This window comes from Danio aesculapii, chromosome 17 (assembly GCF_903798145.1).
Source record: "Danio aesculapii chromosome 17, fDanAes4.1, whole genome shotgun sequence".
NCBI lineage: Eukaryota > Metazoa > Chordata > Actinopteri > Cypriniformes > Danionidae > Danio > Danio aesculapii.
In genome coordinates this window covers 2,997,321-3,024,531 of record NC_079451.1, presented here as the reverse complement: position 1 = coordinate 3,024,531, position 27,211 = coordinate 2,997,321, and the positions used below count along the sequence as shown (strand labels likewise).

The 27,211-nt window shown below is 39.5% G+C and overlaps 1 protein-coding gene across 1 annotated transcript in view; it reads left to right on the top strand.

Moving 5' to 3' along the window:
• Positions 1-27,211, top strand: part of galnt16 (UDP-N-acetyl-alpha-D-galactosamine:polypeptide N-acetylgalactosaminyltransferase 16) — a 57,084-nt gene that overhangs the window by 10,043 nt on the left and 19,830 nt on the right. Inside the window, exons 2-6 of the mRNA XM_056477463.1 lie at positions 5,357-5,538; positions 8,970-9,068; positions 10,805-10,872; positions 22,720-22,785; positions 23,505-23,626. Of these exons, the coding sequence (XP_056333438.1) occupies positions 5,357-5,538; positions 8,970-9,068; positions 10,805-10,872; positions 22,720-22,785; positions 23,505-23,626 (537 nt within the window). The remainder of the gene's footprint in view (positions 1-5,356; positions 5,539-8,969; positions 9,069-10,804; positions 10,873-22,719; positions 22,786-23,504; positions 23,627-27,211) is intronic.

The window sequence follows — 27,211 nt, the reverse complement described above, 5'->3', positions numbered from 1 at the left end:
ACGTTCGTTAGTCAGATAAACAAGTATGTTCACTTAGCATGTTTCTGAAATATCTGCAAACACGCTTTTCACGCTTTAGAAGACAGCACCTTTAACTTGTCTTTTAAGAGCTAAAGTGGCAGTGTTTGCTTTTTTATCTTTTCAAAAACATACTTAACCGAATGTTAGACTGCAGTTTCTAGGTAAATGAACAGTAGGGGGCAGTATGATGCCAGCAACATTTGTTCATTTTTACATTAATGATAGTTAAGGGACCTATTATCGATGAATAAATGAGTCTTTTCATGCAGTTTTCGACACAACACCAAATAATTACCTCAAAGCAACATGACGACGTCTAAGATTCGTAATGAATACGTTTGTCTCATTTATCTCTATATGTGGTCAACTAGTATGGTCATCCATAGCTCACTTTGTTTGGCGTCGAGTTCTGTAAAGTACGCTTCAACAAGAGATAAAAGCAATGTAAAATCAAGGTTAAACTATGTTGTCGTAGAACACTTTACTCTTTACTCTTTTGAAAACACTATTGGTTGGGTTTGGGGAAGGGTTTAGCTCTTCTTGTGGATGTGTACAATAAGGACGTGTAACTGAAATGTACAACAAAATGTACCATAGGTAAAGTATTTTAGATTCGCAATAATGTATTCAGCGCCCTCTAGTGGACCTGTCATCTGAAACGTACAACGCAATCGCACAGCTATTTGTAACTTTTTGATTTAGTGGCTATTCATTTGTATGATCTTAATTAATCGTTCCTCAGTGAGAGGCGAGGTTGGGGTAGGGTTTGGCACCAGACCTTCTTTTAAAAATCATACATTTTGAATTCAATTGTATGAATTTGTACGAATAAGCCATTTTCTTGATAATATGTCAAATTGGGCTGGCACCATGCAACAAAATGTACATATTTTAAATTGAGCAAAAATACAGGCTCATATTTCCAAGGAGAAACACATTAGCTAACACAGGCTCAGTGGAAATACTGAAATGCTTCAGCCTACATTTTTGTGTGTGCAAAAACATACTTAAAGAAAGAAATTAATCAGTGTGTGCAAATCTAAGAAAATCTTAAAGGCAGGTCTTCAATCACCGAACACAATACAAATGTAAACAGAGTCGACACACTGCCACTTTAGCTCTCAATAAGCAATTTAACTGGACAACATCTCGACAACTTGTGTATTTTTCTTATTTACCTGTTTATTGGGTAATTTGGGGGATGATTGTTTGCAGATGTGATGTCTAGAGGTTGACTATATCTCTATCGAGGGTTCTCTTGTATTTCCTGTGTTTGACACCCAGTGGTTGAACTAGGTATTGCACTCCTGGTTCAAAACACAAGCATGCACAGGTGACCAGACTGACTACATAAACAGGAGAGAGCCTGACTATCGAGCCTAAAGGGTTTAGCTCTTCTTGTGGATGTGTACAATAAGGACGTGTAACTGAAATGTACAATAAAATGTACCATAAGTAAAGTATTTTAGATTCGCAATAATGTATTCAGCGCCCTCTAGTGGATCTGTCATCTGAAACGTACAACGCAATCACACAGCTATTTGTAACTTTTTGATTTAGTGGCTATTCATTTGTATGATCTTAATTAATCATTCCTCAGTGAGAGGCGAGGTTGGGGTAGGGTTTGGCGCCAGACCTTCTTTTAAAAATCGTACATTTTGAATTAAATCGTATGAATTTGTTCGAATAAGCCATTTTCTTGATAATATGTCAAATTGGGCTGGCACCATGCAACAAAATGTACATATTTTAAATTGAGCAAAAATACAGGCTCATATTTCCAAAGAGTCTGGGCTGGCATTTCCAAGTGCTGAAAGAAAAGCGTATCGTGTGTGCGTAGAGATGAATCGCTGTAATGTAACTCAAGCTGATTTTTTTTATGCACCGAGTCTCTGGAGCATTGTTGCACAACACTTTGATTTATTCGCCCTGAGCAAACAGCAGATCCTCCCTTCACTGTGGCCTTTTTTGCAGCGCTAATAATCTTTTACGAGGAGAACAAACGCAGAAATATCAATTCAAGCATTTCTCTCGTGCTCGGCGGTTTAGGAAGAGTAAAAACGGCAAATCTGAGCAAGCGGTGTTTGTGTTCGTCGAACTTTTCCCGTCATCATCACTAACCGATGATGTTTGTGCAGTTCTGCTGATTTTGTTGTGCTTGTTCGTTTGTTTGCACGTAATCAGCCAATCGGCTTGGACACACAGCACAGGCCAGATGTGTCTTATCAGGGCTGAAACTGAATCTACTGATCTATTGTCATAACAAATCCAGTCCCCACAACCCACATCTACCCCTCACAGTAATGTAAAAACATTACTGTTGTCTTATAGCATTTGTATAATTGTTATAATTTAAATAATTTAAATAATTTAATTTAATAATTGTTATAATTTAAGTAATTAACTTCCTGTATCGCTGCTGTTCACTAAAGTTGTGTGTGTCAGTGATCACACATCTGCAGTAAAGCACAGCACGGTTATGAATAGAGGTTCTGGATGAAGCAGGTCTGTGGACAGCCAAGCGCATCCATAAGCGTCTGCTGCTCTCGTAAAGTGATTATGAAGTGCAGACGGAGGAATCTACACCTCGATTTTTCACTTTCTGCAGAAGCTGAAGGTGAAGTCGCTCTGAGCTGAGAGTTCCTCAAAAGCACATCAACACTCTGACACCCTATCTTCAAGGAGTGTTACAGTTCTTTGTGAAATAATCACAGTTCGACATGTGCTAGTAAAGGATTCTAAAATAGCAGGCACATCTTTAATGAAACACTTTTGAAAAATAAAAGTAATTCATTTATTTTCCTTATTCCCTTTATTCATCAGAGGTCGCCACAGCGCAATGAACCGCCAACTTATCCAGCATATGCTTTACACAGCAGATGTCCTTCCAGCTGCAACCCAGTACTGGGAAACATCCATGCACTCTCATTCAAACACATAAACTACGGCCAATTTAGTTTATCCAATTGACCTATAGCGCATGTGTTTGGACTTTAGGGAAAATCAAAGCACCTGGAGAACACCCACGCCAACATGGGGAGAACATGCAAACTCCACACAGAAATGCCAACTGACCCAGCTAGGATTCGAACCAGCGACCTTCTTGCTGTGAGGCAATTGTGCTACCCACTGAATGGTGAAAGTAAACACATAAAATTTAGTCCAAATCATTACCTGTGGCTCCTGGTGGCACACTGGGGTCTTGTGATGCAAAATGATCACTCTGTGTAAGAAATTAAACACTACCCTATTGAAATTAACTGCTTAAACCAGCCTAGGCTGGTTGGCTGGTTTTAGCTGATTGACCAGTCTGGTTTTAGAGGGGTTTTGGCCACTTCCAGGCTGGTTTCCAGCCATTTTCAGCCTGGTCTTAGCTGGTCAGGCTGGACAATGACCAGCTAAATCCAGCTAAAACCATCTTGACCAGCCTAGTTTAAGCTGGACATAGCTGGTTTTGGCTGGGCTCCCAGCCTGGTTAGGCTGGTCAAGCTGGTTTTAGCTGGTCATCTCCCAGCCTGACCAGCTAAGACCAGGCTGAAAATGGCTGGAAACCAGCCTGGAAGTGGCCAAAACCCCTCTAAAACCAGCCTGGTCGACCAGCTAAAACCAGCCAACCAGCCTAGGCTGTTTTAATCTGTTTTTTTCAGTAGGGTGTTTACAATATTGAAAGCTTTAATCCAAATCCTTGGCAAATTGTTCTCAGCGCATGTGTGAGGTAATTAATAATATACACTAATACTGAAATGGTTAAGGCATTTTAGAATGACCAAAACAACATTTAAGATGTTTTACAATATGCTCAGCCTGCTGGTTTGTCCATTCACACACATTTTCCTCATCATATGATCTCTCATAACAAACCTTTAATGCACATTCTGGAATTTGTTCAGTAAAAGTGTTTCCATCGTAGTTTAGGCGCATCTTTTTTTATAGAATAAAAGTTTATCCTGCTCAGTTATGCATGTTTTTAATGCGTATTTTCAAAAGTTATGTGCATCATGACGTTTCCATCAATCGTTTTCATGCGCATATCCAAAATACGCATTAAAATATGTGGGTGGAAATGAAAGGCTAAGGCGAGAAATACCGCTTTGTCTTTAAAAAAGGGGAGGAGACCGACAGAAACTCTGAGTTTAGAGAATAAAACCTGCTCCTGACCAGGTTAGGTTAACCACGGTATCTGACTCTGATTTAAAGTTACCTCTCTTTCAGAAACAGGCTTGACTTACCCTGCTTTCTCGAGTTTGACAAACCTGCCATTTTTAAACGGAAAACCCAGAGTTTCTCTTATTTCAGGGTTAAAATACTCTGAATTTTCACTTTACCTCCTTTCTGAAACGGGTCACTGGTGGTCATGTCTGCGGCCTAACAAAATATTACAGAAAGCAAATCTTTTTGAGATATCAACTTTAAATTTGGAATATAATTGAATCCGATATTTAGCTTTGACTTCGTCAATCTTAGGCCAAAACTTGTTTTGCAAAATACATATTGTATGTGTTATTATTATTTTCATAAACATAAAGGCACACAGCTTTTATTTGACATCACTCTTTGAGTTTTATCACTGCAGCTACATTCAGCACCAAAACGTTGAAGATCGCCAATCATTTAATTTAAACGTCATTTTCATGTCTGTGTTTAAACAGTGGGGGAGATGATTAAGGTTAAAGACTAGCACTTCTCCAAAACAATGTTACAGTCAGGGTGTGAGTTACACATTCTGGGGGGGTCAACTTTTTCGGTAAAGTTAGTTTGAGTAATACATGAGTAATAACGTACTTCAGTGAGTATTTATTTAAATTACATCTAATTTAATAATAGTTAATTACTTTTTGGTCAAACTATGCAGCTAATTTGACTTTACTTTTGGGCGATATGTAGAAACAAACAGCTGTATTTACAAGAAAAGTGTGAACAAGTTGGTTGATATGGCAAGCACGGTGCTCTAGAACAGTTTTAAACTGTTGAATGAGTTTTATTTGGCAAGGACTGACTGACTCGGTTATGCATTCAAAATGGTATGAACTGTTATAGGGGTGGTCAGATGTATATTTATATGATCTATTATTGTAATTATTGATATCATTGTTTAAAATACAGATCACAGCAAACGATTTCTCACTATTGAAAGTGCTGACCCACCAATTCATGTTTTGCTGGCATTCAGGGGGGATCAAGCATTAATTCCCCCTCTCAAACCCCCTTGTAATTCGCTCATTGGTTACAGCGTACTTTCTGTAATCTCAATGAGCAGAGCTGAGCCTCTTCAAGTGTGTCATCTCTCTTTAGCATCACCTCTAATGTGCTGTGTGTGTGTGTGTGTTTGTGTCAGGTAACTCATGCGCCGCAGCTGGAGCAGCAGGGTCAGCTCTTGGGCTTGTTTGATGAAAAGGCGTTTCTGTCCAGTAAGCAGCTGAGACCAGGTGAAGATCCCTATAGGGAGCATGCCTTCAACCTGCAGGAGAGTGACCGGCTAGGCAGCGAGCGCGCCATTAGAGACACACGCCACTATCGGTAAGATGGACATTTGTTCATTTATTTTTTATTTTTTTTTATGAAATAAGTCGCCCAAACACCAAAATTTATGAAAATAAAGAGTTGTAGTGATCATTTGTACACTGATGCACATGTAACTAGTATAAATGGTTTTTAAAGGGAGAGTTTGAAATGAAATGAAATGTACTCTCCTGTCACTTCAAATTTTTGAGTTTCTGTTGAACACAATCTTTCAATCTTTCTTTTTCAAGATACTTTGAAAAAAGTTGACTAGAAACCATTGACTTTCATAGTTTGGAATTTCCCACATTCAAAATCTTCTTTTGTGTAGCATTCAACAGAAGATAAATAACTCATAAAGGATTGGAACCACTTGAGAGAGATTAAATAATGAGTGAATGTTTATTTTTGGGTGAACTGTCTCTTTAACATGGATAATCTATATATATATATATATATATATACATAGTGCATCCGGAAAGTATTCGTAACGCTTTACTTTTTGCACAATTTTAATGTTACAGCCTTATTCCAAAATGGATTAAATTCGTTTATTTCCTCAACATTCTACACACAACACCCCATAATGTTTCCACTGATCATTCTTGAGATGTTTCAGCAACTTCATTGGTGTTCACCTGTGGTAAAAGTCATGTGATTAGACATGATTTGAAAAGGCATACACCTGTCTATTTAAGGTCTCAGGGTTGACAGTGCATGTCAAAGCACAAACCAAGCATGAAGACAAAGGAATTGTCTGTAGACCACCGAGGCAGGATTATCTCGAGGCACAAGGCTGGGGAAGGTTACAGAAACATTTCTGCTGCTCTGAAAGTTCCAATGAGCACAGCGGCCTCCATCATCCGTAAGTGGAAGATGTTTGGAACCACCAGGACTCTTCCTAGAGCTGGCCGGGCATCTAAGCTGAGTGATCGGGGAAGAAGGGCTTTAGTCAGGGAGGTGATCAATAACTTGAAGGTCACTCTGTCTGGGCTCCAGTGCTCTTCTGTGGAGAGAAGAGAACCTTACAGAAGGACAACCATCTGTGCAGATATCCACCAATCAGGCCTGTATGGTTGAGGGGCCAGACGGAAGCCACTCCTTAGTAAAGGGCACATAGCAGCCCGCCTGGAATTTGCCAAAAGACATCTGAAACTAAATTCTTTGGTCTGACAAGGCTAAAATGGAACTCTTTGGAGTGAATGCCAGGCGTTACACATGGAGAAAACCAGGCATCGCTCTTCACCAGGCTAATACATCCCTACAGTGAAGCATGGTGGTGGCAGCATCATGCTGTGGGGATGTTTTTCAGCAGCAGGAGCTGGAAGACTAGTCAGGATAGAGGGAAAGATGAATGCAGCAATGCAGGGGTGCCGCTGACCGTTCCTTGGCTGTGTTTTGAATCATTGTCTTGCTGAAATGTCCACCCCGGTTTCATCTTCATCCTCTTGCTAATGTAGATGTTGGACTGAAGCAGCTGATATTTATTTACACTGATGAAGGGCAGAGGGTTGCTGAAGAACTACTGAGAGATTTCAGCTGCTGTCTGGGCTTTCACTGCCTTTCTACACCTTCCTTTTTTCATGTGTTCATTTCATTTTATTACACAGAACTGATTTGTAAAAGAATTATTATTGTTTTCTTTGCATATATGGATTTCTTTGGTTGTTATTAACATCTTTTTCAAGATTTTCAAGTCAACGGCACCTTTAGAAATATGTTTTCTGACATGTTGAATACTTATTTTGACCACTATATATATATATATATATATATATATATATATATATATATATATATATATATATATATATATATATATATATATATATATATATATTTTTTTTTTTTTTTTTTTTAAGATTGTAATATATTACTTTTAATAGTAGCTTTACCTAACACTGCATGTCTATCATGACTGAATGAATGCACTCTGATCCACTCATCTAATGAATAAACAGCACAAACCTTTGAGGGTTGAAGCAACACAATTCTAAAATGTTTTTTTTTGGGGGATAACTTAATAATTTTATGTTCAATTCACTTAAATTTGTAAAAAAAAAAACTATGAAGTTAACTTAATCAATTTGTGTTGGGACAACATGTAGGAGTTGTGTGGAACCCTGCATTTTCTTACAGTATTAGAACAGCAATTATTGTTAATTACTGTTTATCTTTTTGACTACATTTTAGGTGTCTTTTTTCATTAACAATATGACATGCTGATGTTGTCGCTGTTAGTATCTAACAATACTCATGCAGTCCCATATTCGCCTCATCTTAGTTTTGGAAAAAAGGTCACCGTTTAATGAACATTTATCACCCTTTTTTGTTGATGAAATTAAAACTGAGGTCAAAAACAACTAGATTAAAGAACGGTGGATTACTTAGAAAATGAGCCTTCAAAATTTGAGTCAGTTCTGAATATTTCTTTGACAAGCTACGCTTTTCTGACAAGCTATGGTTTTTTTCACCAGTTTTTTTTTAAATGCAAACCAATGGGGATCAATCTGACTCACAACAGAAATCCAGTATCAACTAGAACCAAACAATGTTCTGAAATATGAACTCAAGAAGAAATAATGAGGCTGTCAAAGCAGTTTGATGATAAAATTTCAGATTAAATAGCTAAACTTTAGCATTAAAGCTACAAACTGCAGCGTCAAAGTTCTTTTAAAGGAGATAGTTCACCCAAAAATGCCTAATTCATTTATGATTTACCCACTCTTTACTTGTTCCAAACCTGAGTTTTTTCTGTTGAACACAAGAGAAGATATTATAAGAATGTTGGTAATCTGTAAGCATTGACTTCCATTTGTTTTCCCTGCTGTGGACGTCAGCGGTTACCAGTTTTTAGCAGAATATCTCGGCTTGTGTTCAAGAGAAAACCTCATAGTGGTTTGAAATAAGTGGCGGCACGGGGGCTCAGTGGTTAACACTGTCGCCTCACAGCAAGAAGGTCGCTGGTTCGAGCCTCGGCTGGGCCAGTTGGCATTTCTGAGTTTGCATGTTCTCCCCATGTTGGCGTGGGTGTCCTCCGGGTGCTCTGGTTTCCCCCACAGTCCAAACACATGCGCTATAGGGGTAAGCAATGTGAATGAGTGTGTATGGATATATTCCAGTAGTGGGTGGCAGCTAGAAGGACATCCATTGTGTAAAACACATGCTGGAATAGTTGGCGGTTCATTCCGCTGTGGTATTGACCTCTGAAATAGAGACTAACCCGAAGGAAAATGAATGAATGAATGGTTTGGAAGAAGTCATACTCGCCCTTGACAGAATTTTCAGCTTTGGGTGAACCGTCTGTCCCTTTAACACATTGTACAAGGTTGGTTTAAATGCATTCCTTAATGCCTGTAATCTGTGTGCTGGTCTTCAGTGTGTGTAATGTTGTCCTGCTGTGGACAGTTAAAGTCCTGACACTCCTGTCTTTGTGTCTGCGTTCACAGATGTGCCTCCATGACCTTTGACCCCGACCTGCCGCCCACCAGCATCATCATCACGTTCCACAATGAGGCTCGCTCCACCCTGCTGCGCACTATTAAGAGGTGAAAACACATATCCAACGTAACGTAATTGATTATCATTTTAGCTGTGGTGTGTTCTTCTATATTGTATTTAAAGTTAATGTTTTTAAAACACTGCTGCAACATTTACTACAAACATATTTAAATGTATGATGAACAAATTCTAGCAGAAATTACCTTTTAGTTTTTGTCAGTACAATTAGCGGTTCAGTAACGTTAAATATACATATAAAGTTGTACTACAACCCTACTCAATTAGGTCTTTGTTGGGAATTTATACACTTACCGGCCACTTTATTAGGTACACCTGTCCAACTGCTCGTTATTGCAAATCACATGGCAGCAACTCAATGCATTCAGGCATGTAGACATGGTCAAGACGATCTGCTGCAGTTTAAACCGAGCATCAGTATGGGGAAGAAAGGGGATTTAAGTGACTTTAAACGTGGCATGGTTGTTGGTGCCAGACGGGCTGGTCTGAGTATTTCAGAAACTGCTGATCTACTAGGATTTTCACGCACAACCATCTCTAGGGTTTACAGAGAATGGTCTGACAAAAAGAAAATATCCAGTGAGCAACAGTTCTGTGGTCGCAAATGCCTTGTTGATGCCAGAGGTCAGAGGAGAATGGCCTGACTGGTTTCAGCTGATAGAAAGGCAACAGTAATCGTGTCAACACCACAGCCTACCTGAGTATTGTTGCTGACCATGTCCATCCCTTTATGACCACAGTGTACCCATCTTCTGATGGCTACTTCCACCAGGATGCGCCATGTCATAAAGCGTGAATCATCTCGGACTGGATTCTTGAACATGACAATGAGTTCACTGTACTCAAATGGCCTCCACAATCACCAGATCTCAATCCAATAGAGCACCTTTGGGATGTGGTGGAACGGGAGATTCGCATCATGGATGTGCAGCTGACAAATCTGCAGCAACTGTGTGATGCCATCATGTCAATATGTAGCATTTCCAGTATCTTGTTCAATCTCTGCCACCAAGGATTAACGCAGTTCTGAAGGCAAAAGGGGTCCAACACGGTACTAGCAATGTGTACCTAATTTTGACTGCATTATAATTTTGATACGCTGAATGATTTCAGTTATTTCACAGCTACAGTCAAAAATCATACCAAAACACAACAGAAGACTTTGGAGGAGATACTAGCACTACACACAGGAGTAGTTTGAGCAATAAAACCTGACAAATGTCTGAAATAAAACATCTATAAGTGTCTTTAGGTGTAGAAACCATAGCATAAGAAGAATAATTGACCATTGAATTATTAGAAAATAATGCACACCTGAGGTGTGACAGCCAGATCAGGTATGCAGTATATTTCTAATAATTCAATGGCCTGTTCCCAGTTATTCCTCACTTAAACACTCTTTAGAATCTTCCTTGTTTTATTGGTGGTTCCACAAAGGGTTGTTTTTGTGATATATTATTCAAACTATTAATGTTTTTGAAGAACTGTGCACTAACATTTGGGTTGGGGTTTTGTATATTTCACACTCCTCTTCAAAATCAAGCTTCTGTATAGTTTATATGCCAGTAAACGCTGCTTGATCAGTTTGAGAGTGATTGAATGATTGAACATTCGGTTCACACTTAAAGCTGTAGTTGGCACATTTATTTCAGCTCTTGCATGTAAATTAAACTCATAATCTCAGTGTTGTTAGTGCTGTGAGAATCAGTTTGAACGCTGCTGGAAAACACAGCATTCATCTCTTTTCATCCTCTTTTAATTTCAGTGTACTAATGAGAAGCCCACCTCATCTGATACTGGAGATTATTCTTGTGGACGACTTTAGCTCTGATCGTAAGTACAGCTTAATTTCACTGCAATGCAAACGTGTTTACACACACATAGACGCACACTTGCATTCACACACTTAGGGCCTTATCATACACCCAGTGCAATGTGGTATCAAGCTCAAGCACCTATGGGTGTGCTGGTCTGAAAAGGAGGTGTTAAGGTGTTTGTTGACATGTTGAGGAACATGAAGTAGACCGCGCCATTGACCAAATAAAAGCTGATCCAAAGTCAATGATGCAGTTTTTTTTTGTTATTTAAAGAGTGTGTAAAGAGGTCCAAAACACACATGCATATAGACATTATTATTATTGTGTACATGCATATAAAAATGGCTGGCTCCACCTTCTTCTTTACCTCAGGGGGCTTTGGTGAATTTCGACTTGTTTTGTAGATGGTCTAGTCCAGGCATAGGCAAACTTGATCCTCGAGGGCCGGGGTCCCTGCAGAGTTTTGCTCCAACACTAATCAAACACACCTGAACACCCTAATTAGAGTCTTTAAGATCACTAGAAAGCTACAAGCAGGTGTGTTTGATTAGGGTTGGAGCAAAACTATGCAGGACACCGGCCCTCCAGGATCGAGTTTGCCCATCCCTGGTCCAGTCTTTAACATCCCGCACGAGCAGATCCGGTTCCTTGTGCGCGTCTTCATGTAAATAGTGAATGGCATGAATGCAACTTGGTCTAAAGTAGGGAAGTTTGGATCATTGTACTGACTCGGACCTTTAAGTCTCGTTCATTGAGATGAACGAATCTTTTTTTGAGTCATTTCCTTCCTTTCGTTCAATTTGCTCATCAAAACTCATCTACAACTACACCAAACATTGATCACACTACAAACAAGTCATAACTAGAATGCTTTAAGAAAGAGAAAATAATCAGTTATTGTTTACCTGGTCTCACAAAGGCTGCGCCGGACCATATGTGTGCGCTTGCAAGTTTAAATCCGTCCCCACAAGGTCAAAATTGACTGGTATTGCTGTACTTGAGGACATTTGGTCCCCAGAACTTGGGGAATACAAGGTACACACTTACACAGACACTTACAAACAGGTTTTAATGCTTTTTGGGAACTCTCCATAGCTGTAATGATGTTTCTACTGTACAGAGTGTATAAACTTTCCTATTTCCCGTGACTAGACCTCAAAACTAAACCCTCACAGTAAACATTCTGCCGTTTATCATTTTCATAATATTTCATTATGTGGGATTTATGTGGTTTTCCTCTTGTGAGACAGAAAGTTCCCACAAGGTAAAAAGAATGACTGGTAATGCTATACTTGTGGGGACATTTGGTCCTCGTAAAGTCTCCATCTGGAGCTCCTTCATGGGACTCGACACTTGTAAACACTCACTTGATCAGGCTCGCGGCTCTCAGCACTGCCCACACTTGTCACAGCTACCAAGCCAACCAATCACAGAGCTTCGTTACGCATCATTGCGATGTGTAGTTACATTTTTTAAGAGGTGCGCATCAGTGTTGATGCCAGCCACAGCGAGGGGTATGCGCCCGCACGTAGGCTGGACTGGACCATACATGTGCGTTTAATGCAGAAGTATAAATCAGCTTTTAGAAAAAACCCTAAACCCAGTGCTCACAAGAAACAATTTGCATTTTTACATTTTCAAAATACTTAATTCTGTGTGATTTATGAGCCGTTTTCCTTCTGGGGACCAAAACAAATGTCCCCACAAGGTCAAAATTGACTGGTATTGTTGTACTTGAGGACATTTGGTCCCCAGAACTTGGGGAATACAAGGTACACACTGACACAGACACTTACAAACAGGTTTTAATGCTTTTTGGGAACTTTCCATAGCTGTAATGATGTTTCTACTGTACAGAGTGTATAAACTTTCCTATTTCCCCCATCTTGACCTCTAAACTAAACCCTCACAGTAAACATTCTGCCGTTTATCATTTTCATAATACTTCATTATGTGGGATTTATGTGGTTTTCCTCTTGTGAGACAGAAAGTTCCCACAAGGTAAAAATAATGACTGGTAATGCTATACATGTGGGGACATTTGGTCCTCATAATGTCATGAATACATTATGTACACACACACACAAATGTAGTGTATTCTGCTTTTGCATGTGCTGCTATGTGCACTATGAGGATCTCTTAGTGAATGTTTCTCACTGTATGAACAACGAGTCTGAATCCGCCTCTACTGTTGTCATGGTGAGGAAACAAACGGCACCATCAGAACTGAGCTCTCCTGTGATTAATGTTGCGCAGCGCTAGAGAGAGACGTGCGTTTGGCAAATGAGCATTTTCCTTTTACAGAGAACATGTTGAGCTCAGGCACTCTTTTCTTTGGCATGAAGACCACACAAACCTCAAAACACATGCGGATCAGTGAGAGTGGAGATAAGACTGCTCTACTGATGGCTTCAGGTCTGATTCATGACAGCGACTGTTTCAGGTTTCTGAGCTAATATATTGGAGGTCTCCTCAGGGTTATGACCATGAGCCAGTTCAGTTCTGTGTAAATATGCCTGTGCATTTATGATTCCATAAAAATAATTATATTCAATTCACCTTTATTTGTATAGCGCTTTTACTATGTAGATTGGGTCAAAGCAGCTTCACATAGAAGATCATAGTAAATTGAAACAGTGTAGTTTTCAGTGTTTAAGTTCAGTTCAGTTTAGCTCAGTTCAGTGTGGTTTAATAATCAGTGAGAGTCCAAACACCGAAGAGCAAATCCAACGATGCGCAGCTCCACGGATCCCGAATCATGCAAGCCAGTGGCGACTGCGGCGAGGAAAAAACGTCACTATTATATACACTGAATATGCTGTAAAAATGAGGTTCTGTCAGTTTTTCAGTACAAATATTGATTCAGTATAAATCAGTATATTGTGCGTTTACTCTGAGAAACAAAATCGTTTTGTTTTTTGAAAAATCTATTGAATTTCAATCAATCAAAAAAGGGGCAACTATGAGTAAACCCGTTGCCTTTAAAGCGATTAGTTGACTTTACCTAAACAAGCGAGTAAAGGCATTGTTGTAAAGCATTTAGCTTGAATAAATGCATTGCTTTGAAAGAGATTAGTTGACTTTACTTAATTAACTGAGTAAAGGCATTGCTTTGAAAACGATTCGTTGACTTTACTTAATTAACTGAGTAAAGACATTGCTTTGAAAGCGATTCGTTGACTTTACTTAATTAACTGAGTAAAGACATTGCTTTGAAAGCGATTCGTTGACTTTACTTAATTAACTGAGTAAAGACATTGCTTTGAAAGCGATTCGTTGACTTTACTTAATTAACTGAGTAAAGGCATTGCTTTGAAAGTGATTCGTTGACTTTACTTAATTAACTGAGTAAAGGCATTGCTTTGAAAGTGATTCGTTGACTTTACTTAATTAACTGAGTAAAGGCATTGCTTTGAAAGTGATTCGTTGACTTTACTTAATTAACTGAGTAAAGGCATTGAGTTTAAAACGATTCGTTGACTTTACTTAATTAACTGAGTAAAGGCATTGCTTTGAAAGTGATTCGTTGACTTTACTTAATTAACTGAGTAAAGGCATTGCTTTGAAAGCGATTCGTTGACTTAAAGGTGCAGTAGGTGATTGTCTTTTGATTTTAAACATGTGTTGTTGTGCTGGTTGAAAGTCTCTTCACATTCCAATAGTATTGATTAAAGTAAATTATCTAAATGTCTTTATATGTATTTTTATACTCTGGGTAAGGTATAAGAGTAAAAAATGTTTGTCCAGTTAAAGATTGTCAGGCCGACAATTCCCATAATTCTGATTAGTATCTCAAACTGTCTATCAGCAAATAGCACGTGCAGACCATTTGCACGCACGCCACGCATTCATGTGCACACGAGACAGTCACAGCGGTAAAAACAAATGCTGAATCAAAATGAAGCACTTAATAAAAAAAAGAAATATTTTATTTGCTAAGTTGTTAGACGTGACTTAATGACATAAGAGAATTGTTCAAATAATGGACTTTTTTTAAAGATAGTACATTTAATGTAATGTTTTCTCGATCATAATTGCATAATAAATAGAAATGTGTTAAAGTTTAATATTAACTTTAATATTAATAAATAGTCATATTTACAGCATGCTCCATTATTAATAATGATAGTTAATGCTTTGATTAATATTAATTAATGAGCAATAAATTAGTTCTATTATTTACTACTCTTTATAATGACCCAGTCAGTTGGCATTTCTGCGTGGAGTTTACATATTCTCCCTGTGTTGGCATGGGTTTCCTCCGGGTGCTCCGGTTTCCCCCACAGTCCAAACACATGCGGTACAGGTGAATTAGGCGTAGTTTATGAATGTGAATGAGTGTGTGTGGATGATTCCCAGTGATGGGTTGCAGCTGGAAGGGCATCCGCTGCGTAAAACATATGCTGGATAAGTTGGCGGTTCATTCCACTGTGGTGACCCCTGATGAATAAAGGGACTAAGCCGAAGGAAAATGAATGAATGAATAGAAAAAGGGGCTCAAACTCGCTAAAGCTAACAGGCCAAACTGTGGTGCCCTGCTAATAACAGAGTCATGCAATGGGAGGCGTTGTTCATGGCGGTGTAGTTCTAGTGTGTATTTAGAAATTACCATGTTTATTCACAATGATTACTGCTTACAAATTAGTGTCAGTGATGGCAGCTCGCAGATGTTCTGCCAGGGTTCAGGGCACCGACCGAAAGGCTGCCGGATTGCAGTTTCCTGACCGCCTCCATTCTGGAGAAACACACACTCAACCAAGCAAACCTGAGCATGAGTTTAGTCTTCTGAAGGGCACTTTAAATCCTGTTACTGCCAGTGTTAATCAACACGCCTGATCTCAACTTCCATCAGCGGAAGCATGTGACAGGCGGATCTTCACATCTCAGTGTTTTTAACACATGCAGATAATCGCAAACACTTGGCAGATTTCTGCACTTTATCACCTTTTAGTGCACTTTGCTAGTCAGGTGCTGCTGCTGTTACTACCTACACTTCCAATAAGTGACGTTTTTAAACGATTTTTGAGAGGAGTATGGGATATGATTGATCCTGGCATCCGTAATTAGAAATAATCCAATCTGATTAATCCAAGCCTACAATAAACAGACCGAGTTCCCTCTACTGCCATATCTTCGTTTTGGATGAATCCCCTCTTCCACCCCATCTCCTCTTTTTCCTCCTTTACCAGGGGGAGCTCTCGAGACCTCCCTGATCTTGCATCCCCTTACATGCTAATTGACCTGGCGGGAGCCCTGGGCTCAATTATCTCCCGATCTCAGGATTCTTTCCCAGGACAGCATGCCAAACCTGCTAATAGTGTCAAGCATAATCTAAATGTGAACTCTTGAAATATATAATTATATGTAAGGATAGGTAGTTGGTCTAGGTGGCTTTTGGTGGTGCATTGGGTAGCTCTGTTGCCTCACAGCAAGAAGGTCATTGGTTTGAGTCCCGACTGGGTCAGTTGGCATTTCTGTGTGGTTTGCATGTTCTCCCTGTGTTTGCGCCTCCAGGTGCTCCGGTTTCCCCCACAGTCCAAAGACATGCGCTATAGGTGAATTGGGTAAACAAAATTGGCCGTAGTGTATGAGCGTGTGTATGGGAGAATGCATGGGTGTCTTCCAGTACTAGGTTGCGGGTAGAAGGGTATCTGCTACATAAAACATATCCTAGATTAACGGTATATTAGCTTTCTCAAGCCAACAGAATGAATTGATTGGTTTGCTTGTTGTTATTTTTTTGGTAAAAGAGACTAAATGTGTAATCTATTAAAACTAAAACAGACAACACAGCATTACAGCAGACAAAGAGTTTATTAAATTACTTAGCAGAACCCCAGGGGTCACACTCGAACACATTAGCAACCCCAGAGCAGCCTAGCATTGTGAGGAGCTTTCCATGTTTAGGCAGATCATTTGTTACGCAGAACATTCCTTAATAATTAATGCTGAATATCATTTCCACACGTCTAATTTCATCGCAGCATCAGTCCACACACACACACATGTTTGTGAGCCACATGCTAGTTGACAGGCTCAGTGTGAATGTGTGTGTCAGATCAGCAGGACATCTGGCATTACAGTGAGTGTGACTTGACTTTTGTTCTGACAGTAATCTGTGGTTTATCCTCCCCGACACCATCTGCCACTCTTCCAGTCGTCTTTCTCCAACATATGCAACACACACACACACACACACACCACCATAGACAATATGTACTTGCTTTTATGTCCCGGTTGGGACTTAAACCTGAATGCACACAGACTCATGGGGACTTGAAATTGAGGGCAAACATGCTTACGCAGTCAGAATGAAGTGTTTTGAGTTTGGGATAGGGTTAGGGTAGGGAGAATATATGGTTTTGTGTTCCTACATCTAAGAGAGTCCCCACCGGTACAGTATATAGGACCAAGTCTGTGTGTTTGTGTGTGTGTGTAAACATATTTATATGTTTTACAAGGACACAAAGTTGTATAATGACATGAGAATTACTTAAAGTGGTGGTTTACAGCAGTGTTTCTCAACCACGTTCCTGGAGGCCCACCAGCATTGCATGTTTTGGATGTCTCCTTTGTCTGTCACACCCATTTCAGGTCTTTCAGTCTCTGCTAATGAGTTGATGATCTGAACTAGGTGTGTTTGGTTAAGGAGACATGGAAAATATGCAAAGCTGGTGGTCCTCCAGGAACGTGGTTGCGAAACACTAGTTTACAGGGTCACATAGTGTGTCCCTGTAATTCAAAACTCTTAAAAATCATACTTGAGTCTTTTGAAATTGAACATTTGCACAGTGTCGAGATCCCGAAGCACAGGTGTTTCGAAACACTGTACTGAAGCATGATCCGAAACACCCAGGTCACTTGAATAAAGTGTTTCGAAACACCTGGTCACGTGACTAACGTGATTCAAAGCATCGATCAGTTCAGAAGCGTTTCGAGACTTGGAGAATCTGCATTTGACTGACAGGGTCATACATAAGCTTTTGTCTCGTATGGCCTAGTGGACTGTGCGTGTGCATGTTGTTACAGTCTTCATCTGACTTTTGGGTTCGAATCCCGACTTGTACAAATACTCCAAAATTGTGATTTAATGTATTTTAATCATGTTACTGTTATGGTGTAGTCTAGATAGGATACAGCTGCTGATACGCCATCAATTTAGCATCATTTTTGTAACTGAAAAACAATAATTAATATTTTACAGTACTGTGATTGTTGGGTTTAGGGTTGGGGTAGACGTTAATAAAATACAATAAATGGGAAATTTAATGAATAATATAAATAATTCTTGTTAACTTCAGTCCACAACTGTATCTGATCTAGCAACAGCCCTGTTTTATGACCAAAACAAGCTATATTTATTCACAAAGTGTTTATTCGGATGTCAGAGCAATGTTGAAACAAAACGATACACAAACAAAGCATCACTAACTAATATTAAAGCATTTCAAAATAGCTTTATCCGCCGGGATTCGAACAAACAATCCCCGCATGGAAGTCAGGAACCCTAACCACTCCACTATTTCACTTGAGGGTTGGATCTTACAAAGTGGGGTTTAATACCTCAATTTGCTCAACTGTTCTTCGCTGAAGCTGTTCCAGTGCAATACATAAAAAATGACCACTAGGCGTCACTGTAGAGTGGGGTTTTGAAACGTTTCGAAGCGTCGACACATTTGCTTCAACTGTTTCAGTGTTTCACGAAGCCTCGCTTTGCCCACCACTAAGCTCAGGACATCAAGGGACCGCAAGGCAAGTTCAACAGGCATGACTCAAAAACCGAGTCAGGAACACAGACAAAGTGACAACTTAAATACACAGGCTGGAACAAGTCACAGGTGATCAAAATTAAAGTAAACAAGGACACACAAGGAAGAACAAAGGTAGAGGGGAAACACGAGGACCTCTAGGGGAATGGAGACAAAGTGCAGGATGGTGACAGAAGTAAAGTGAACTTCATTTTTTTAGGTGCACTCCTTGAAAAATGTTTTGGCCTACATCTTGTATTGAATAATATACTGATACAACTCTGATGAATAGTAATAAGCGATTGAAAAAATAACGAAAACCTATGGTTAAAAGGTCAACCAGGTGGTTGTGGTATCTGTTAAAGGGTTAATAGTAACAAGTTACAACAGGTTTACTCATGTTTTTGAAGAAACTAATCCTTTTTTTACTGCAGAATGATTTCTGAGGATTCATTTGACACAGAATTTGATAATTCAGATTTACATTACAGCAATAAATAATGATGTAAAATCATTTTTAATTTACAATGTTTATTTTACAAGCACACTTGTAGGTTGTTTTTAAGTGAACAATTAATCTGTGTACATTAATCCACTGAAAAAAAAAGTTTTGGTTATCTTCAATCAAAATCTGAGCATTTGCTTCTGCGTTTGGAGGCGGTCCTTATCTGATGATGTCAGTTTGACGCTTCAACCACAATATTTTGACCTAGCTCCTCTTACCGTTAGTTTGCTATGAGGGAATGATGCGCAAAAAGAAAGCCACGCCCCCTACTCAGTATTCCAGTTTCAGTCAGAAGTACATCAACGTACTGAAATAAAAGTCTCAGCAATTTCCAGTTCTTATGAACTTTAAATTCTAATATAATATAAGTAAAATGTTACTGTATTCATGTCAGAGTATCGTCAGTCAACACATTCTGCTTGTGCTGAAACCTGTTTTCTTTCACCCTGCTGCAGTGTGTTTCCACTGATCCGCATCAGCAGAAGAATGCAGATCTCCAATAAGCATTAGTGCAAGGAAAGCCAATGAATATCATTTAATTAAAGAGCTGAAGCAGCTCTGCTACTGGTGTCTGGCCTGTCAGGGGGTTTCATTTTCACCGCGGTTCCTCTAGAGGGCTAGATTTACCTGATTTGTGTGTTGTGATCCAGCTGTAATTAATCCTTCCTCCTCAAAGGTCACTCGCGCGCAAGGCAGTGTGTGTGTTTCTTTCATGGAGTGTTTATGTGGCTCTTGTCTGTTACATCCTTACCTGCTAATGCTTTAGAATAAAAGGATAGTTCACCCAAAATGAAAAATTCTGTCATCATTTACTCACCCTTCACTTGTTTGGGTTTCTTTCTTCTGTTAAACATAATATTTTTGAAGCAAGCTGGAAACCTGTAATCATTGACTTCCATAGGATTTGTTTTGCCTACTATGGACTGGGGTACCGCTTGGGGGGGTGGGGGCGTAGTACAATTCCATGGGTTCACGCAGTTTTGGGGTCCCCAGAGAGAATATCAGAGGCCCAAATGACTACCGCCCCCCTGCTCTTCACTTTTGTCCAAGACAACCCCCCCCACGCACTTCACTTTTGTCAGTGAAAACACTCCCTGAACCAACCTGTCCGCGACACCCCCCACTTCTCATCCTCAAACCTCACCCCTCCCCCCAGTCTTCACTTTCATCCATAATAGGTTGTCATAGGGCCTGTGCCGGCTAGCGGCATCCCTGACTACGGATGTCTGTAACTTGTGTCCATCCACCTCTTTATATGTGCATTTTGTAGCACTGCAGACACGTATGTGTATGTGTGAACGCTCAGCTGTGAGCAAAGTGTTTTCATCAGTCGGTTGCTCTGATACAGACTATCCCCCCTCTATTGTTACAAGTTGAAAGTCTTTAGCAGATATTTATTAATATTGTGATACTCGTGATTTGTGAGTCATACAGCTCCGGATAACTCGAAACCATTAGTCTTACCACTAGTCTCTCCTCCATCATTAAAAGGCTCTGTAGTCGTCTTGACAACACAAACACTGGTGTCACCCCAACAGAAACCTCGCCTCTTGCTTTCATTTGACTGGAGAATGACACGATTGACATATCACAATTTTCAACTCAGAGTTGCGGGCGCACCGTGCGTAGCGGTTAAAACGCAAGGCATACAGGGCGCATAAGCAGATTGCGCAAATTGCATGTAGCCATTAATAAACCATTGAAAAAAGGCGCCTCTCAACACAAAAAGCACGTTCAGTGTGATCAAGGACTTAGGGCTCATTCACATCGAACAAGTCTTTGCTTCTTTGCAAGTCTGTGATGCGATATTATGATTCATTCATTCATTCATTCATTCATTTTCTTTCGCTTTTCTGGAGCCAGGTCGAGGGGGCAGCAGTCTCAATAGAGGACCCCAGACTTCCCTCAATCCAGACACTTCCTCCATCTCCTCCGATGGGATCCCGAGGCATTCCCAGGCCAGCCGAGAGACATATTCCCTCCAGCATGTCCTGGGTCTTCCCCGCGGCCTCCTCCCGGTGGGACATGCCTGGAACACCTCCCTATGTCGACATCTAGCCACCTCAGCTGACTTCTCTCGATGTGGAGGAGTAGTGGCTCTACTCCGGGGTGACAGAACTCCTCACCCTATCTATAAGGGTGCACCCTGCAACCCTGTGAAGGAAACTCATTTCGGTGGCTTGTAGCTGAGATCTTGTCCTTTCGGTCATGACCCAAAGCTCATGACCATAGGTGAGAGTAGGAACGTAGATTGACCAGCAAATCGAGAGCTTTGCCTTTCAGCTCCTTCTTTAACGCAACAGACCAATACATCGACCGCAATACTGCTGCCACTGCACTGCTGTGCCTGTCAATCTCACGTTTCATCCTTCCCTCACTCAAGAACAAAACCCCAAGATACTTGAACTCCTCCACCTGGGGTAAGGACTTTCCTCCAACCTGGAGATGGCTTGCAGGTGCTGATTCTCATCCCAGCCACGTCACACTCGGCAGCAAACCACCCCAGTGCATGCTGAAGGTCCATGTTCGATGAAGCCAACAGAACAACATCCTCTACAAATAACAGAGATGAAATCCTGTGCTCCCGAAAACCACATCCCCTCCGGCCCAAGGCTGTGCATAGATATTTTGTCCATAAAAATTATGAACAGACTTGACGGCATTATGAACTGTATTGTTCATAATATGTATTGTATTGTTGATATTATTATCTGCTGTAATAACGACAAGAAAGCCTCGATTAGAAAACGGAAAGCAAAATGTTATGATAAGCACTTGAAGATACATTATATAAAATATGTATTGCCCCACCTCCAAGTTCTTCTGATTGGTCCACTGGTTTGGGACCTGGCAGTGATCAGCTGTGCAGCATGTGAAAGTTGAAGATTTTTTAACTTGACACGCATCTAAAAAAACAAAAAGACGCGAGCATAATAGTCCGTAAAGTCTTTACATCTACCTCTTTACATTCAAAACAAAAAAAAATTGTACTTTGCAAAGGAAAAACGCATTTTGCATTACTCATTATGTGTGAATGGGCAAATCAGCAGAGACAGAGTGAGAAATATTGTGTTTGGTTAAAACCCCTCATCCAAAATATGTCATCACAGTGGTTCAGTATTATTATTACCTCAAGAACTGAGTCTGTGCGTTCATTGCGTACACAAAAAATGACTTATAATTTAAGACAAAAGGCCCCACTGTGGCTTCTCTTACATTTTTCATTGATATTTGGCACCAGATAATCAAAAAGTAATGATTTTCCTTGACTCATTGCATGGACACACTGCTTTGTTTTGTAAATATTTGATTTGATATTCTAGTTTTGCTTATAATTTCTTTATTTGCTCATCATATTTAGTGGAAACATGTCTAAAAATTATCAGATTTAATCTTCTTTCAAAATATCTTGTTGAACAGAATAAAGAGACTCATAAAGATTTGGAAGCACCTGAGGATAAGTTTAGAGTGTAAGTTTACCTTTTTGGGTAAACTCTTAATTTGAGGTGAACCTTTAATTTGAGGTGTTGATACACACACTCCTTCAGAATGCTCATAGGTGCATGCTGGGTAATCTGACCTCTCTCTTTCTCTTTCTCTCTTTCTGTAGCTGAAGACTGTCGGCTGCTCTCTCAGATCCCAAAGGTTCGCTGCCTGAGAAACGAACGCCGGGAAGGTATGAATGAAATAAGAGCTAAAACCACTATAAAACTGTTTCTTCTTTGGCTCTCTGCGAAGGCGGTTGCACTTTTTTCCTCTCTCTCCCATATCTCTCTTAGCTGGCTCCTTTTGTCTCGTCTTTTTCTATCTCTGAGGCTGTCCTTGCCCTGCTCTCCAAACAAATAAGGAATTATGGATTTGATCAACTGGTCTCTGAACGCAATTGACACCATCTTCTTGAAAAGAAGTTTGGGTTCAGGGGAACCCAACTGTCCTACGGGGACAATCGCAGCTGGATACATGATGAACGGGTGGGAGAAGTGGCACGTCATGTGCCTGGCTGCTCTGTCCCTGGAGGATATTGAAGATATCTATCTATTCGGAACTTTGATAACAGGGTTTCTGCTGATGGGCTGCTGATGAGATTACTATATATGGGCAGTGTTGATTCAGTTCAATAATAGCATAGATATATATAATAGAGAACTACATAAATAAGGATTTTTAGGATTTAGATGCCTCTTACACTGTACTGTTTTCTTATACTGTAATCTTATACCGAGAAGAGAGACCTTGTTATGTCCCTGTTTCCCTGTATGTCCATATATATATGACCTTTAAGCTTCATTTATATTCTCGTTTAAGAAGAAGCTTGTTTGCAGAGTTTTATTGTGGAGCAGTGAATGTGTGATGGCCTTATCTCTGGAATGTGTCTAATGAACACGTGTTTCTCAGGTCTGATCAGGTCTCGGGTCAGAGGAGCGTCTGCCGCTTCAGCCTCCATCCTGACCTTCCTAGACAGCCACTGCGAGGTCAACACTGACTGGCTGCAGCCCATGATCCAGAGAGTCAAAGAGGTGCGCTTACATCACACACACACCATGAAACAGTGCACCCCACAATAAAACATGTCATCACTTTCTCACATATGTATATGTGTGAATGACAGCTTCAGGTCTTCATAAAGAGATCAAATGAATATAAAAATGACAGATTCTCTTATGAGTAGGACTCATTTGACCACACAGCCTTCATAGTTATTCCAAGTCCTAATTTGGTGGTTGGTTAATTGACTAATTCATAAATTGAATAATCAGTTAATCGATTGATTGATAGATTGAGTGGTTGATTGATTGATTGATTGGTTGGTTGAACAGTTTCTTGATTTAATTGATTGATTGACTGATTGATTGATTGAACAAGTCATTGATTGGTTGGTTGGTTAATTGATTGGTAGAACAGTTTATTGTTTCATTGGTTTGTTGAACAAATCATTGGTTTGCTGATTGGTTGAGCAGTTTTATTAAATTATTGGTTGATTGATTGAACAATTCATTGATTGGTTGAGCAGTTTTGTTAATTTATTGGTTGATTGGTTGAACCGTTTATTGATTCATTGATTAAACAATTCATTGGTCGATTGATTAATTGATTGAACAATTAGTTCATTGGTTGGTTGGTTAATTGATTGGTAGAACAGTTTATTAATTCATTGGTTTGTTGAACAAATCATTGATTGGCTGATTGATTGATTGATTGATTGGTTGATTGGTTGATTGATTGATTGATTGATTGATTGATTGATTGATTGATTGATTGATTGATTGATTGATTGACCAGTTTATTGGTTAATTTGTTGATAGATTGAACAATTCATTGATAGGTTGAGCAGCTTTATTAATTTAGTGGTTGATTGACTGAACAATTCATTGATTGGTTGAGCAGTTTTATTAATTTATTGGTTGATTGAATGAACAATTCATTGATTGGTTGGTTGGCTAATTGATTGGTAGAACAGTTTATTGATTCTTTAGTTTGTTGAACAAATCATTGGTTGGCTGATTGATTGATTGATTGATTGATTGATTGATTGATTGATTGATTGATTGATTGATTGATTGATTGATTGATTGATTGATCAGTTTATTAGTTTATTAGTTTATTTGTTGATTGATTTAACACTTTATTGATTGGTTGAACAGTTTATTGAATCATTGATTAAACAATTCATTGATTGGTTGGTTGGTTAAATGAATAACAAATTAATTAATAGGGGAAGTATGCAATTTCGTACACAGCCTTTGTTTTTGCTATCAGAAAGTTTTGTTTATATTAACAGATAGTTGCTAGGCAACAGAGATGCATATTCAAAGGCACAGGCAAAATTAGTGGACACTGAAATGCATGCGGGACAACACAGTGGCTCAGTGGTTAGCACTGGTTGCTGTTTCTGGTTGCTGGTTTGAGTCCTGGCTGGACCAGTTGGCATTTCTGTGTGGAGTTTGCATGTTCTCGTCATGTTGGCGTGGGTTTCCTCCGGGTGCTCTGGTTTCCCACACTATACAAAGATATGCGGTACAGGTAAACTGAATAAACTAAATTGGCCATAGTGTATGTGTGTGAATGAGAGTGAATGGGTGTTTCCCAGTACTGGGTTGCAGCTGGTAGGGCATCCGCTGCGGAAAAGATATGCTGGATAAGTTGGCGGTTCATTCCACTGTAGCGACCCCTAATGAGTACAGGGACTAAGCAGGAAAATGAAAGAATGAATGAAATGCATGCGTTAATTTTGACCGCTAAGGTAGTTCAATAAAGAAATAATCCAAACTTTTGAGTGTCTTGTAATTTTAATAAAGTAACAATGGTAGAAAGACATTTAGAAGATATCAGGGTATTACAGGTGCGTGGGTTTTCTCTTAACAAAGTTTTTCAATTAAAACTTTTCAAACAGTCAAAATGGCCGCCTCGGTATTTCTAATGTTAAAAATGAAAAATGTGGATCACCTTCCTAATTTCAGACAGTTTATGCAGTTATGAGTAGGTTTCTGTGTTCCAATGTTTACGTAAAATAACGTAACAATAAAACATTACTACCTTGCTTTGGTTACTTTTGCCTTTTATTCTTGCTTAAAAACATCCAGTGTCTCATACTGATGCCATGACCTGTCAAACGTGTAGATCATCACACCCCAAAAACTAGCCTGACAGACGCTCACAGCAGCCTAACATTGCTCCGTGTGTCACAACACTCAATAGAATCCAGTTCACAGTTTATCATCATGAATTCAATTCATATTTTCCAGCTATTCTTCAAACAAGTCTGTCCTTTGTGCGCAGCATTGTTCTGTGTATTGATGGGAAACACTGATCATGTCTACTTTAGAACCGTTTTTGCTTCAGGACTCATATTTTACATTAGACATCAAGCAGTGACGCAAACAGAACCACAGTTGTTTACTGTATGAAATGAAAGACAAATGTCCTAAATCTTTAACACTGAAACAAAGGCAATATAATATGCAAATGACGTAGTTTTTGGATAACTGACGACTTCTATTGTCATTTGAATCAGTGAATCATTTACTGGAGACTCACTCTGAACAGATGAATTCAATCAGTGAGTTGTTCACTATAGACTCACTCTGAATGGATCAGTTGAATCAGTGAGTTGTTTACGGGAGATTTGCTCTGAATTGATCATTTGAATCAGTGAGTTCTTCACCAGAGACTCACTCTGAATGGATCAGTTGAATCAGTTACTTGTTTACTGAAGACTCACTCTGAATGGATTATTTGAATCAGTGAGTTGTTTACAGGAGACTCACTCTGAACATATCATTTGAATCAGTGAGCTGTTTACTGGAGACTCACTCTGACTGGATCAGTTGAATTAGTGAGTTGTTTACCAGAGACTCACACTGAATGGATAATTTGAATCAGTTACTTGTTTACTGAAGACTCACTCTGAATGGATTATTTGAATCAGTGAGTTGTTTACAGGAGACTCACTCTGAACATATCATTTGAATCAGTGAGCTGTTTACTGGAGACTCACTCTGACTGGATCAGTTGAATTAGTGAGTTGTTTACCAGAGACTCGCTCTGAACAGATCATTTGAATCAGAGTTGTTTACCAGAGACTCACTCTGAAAGGATCGTATGAATCAGTGAGTTGTTTACCAGAGACTCACACTGAATGGATCATTTGAATCAGTTACTTGTTTACTGAAGACTCACTCTGAATGGATTATTTGAATCAGTGAGTTGTTTACAGGAGACTCACTCTGAATGGATCAGTTGAATCAGTGAACTGTTTACCGGAGACTCACTCTGAAAGGATCGTATGAATCAGTGAGTTGTTTACCAGAGACTCACACTGAATGGATCATTTGAATCAGTGAACTGTTTACCAGAGACTCACTCTGAAAGGATCGTATGAATCAGTGAGTTGTTTACCAGAGACTCACACTGAATGGATCATTTGAATCAGTTACTTGTTTACTGAAGACTCACTCTGAACAGATTATTTGAATTAGTGAGCTGTTTACTGGAGACTCACTCTGACTGGATCAGTTGAATCAGTGAGGTTTTTACCAGAAACTCACTCTGATTGGATCAGTTGAATCAGTAAACTGTTTACCGAAGACTCACTCTGAACAGAT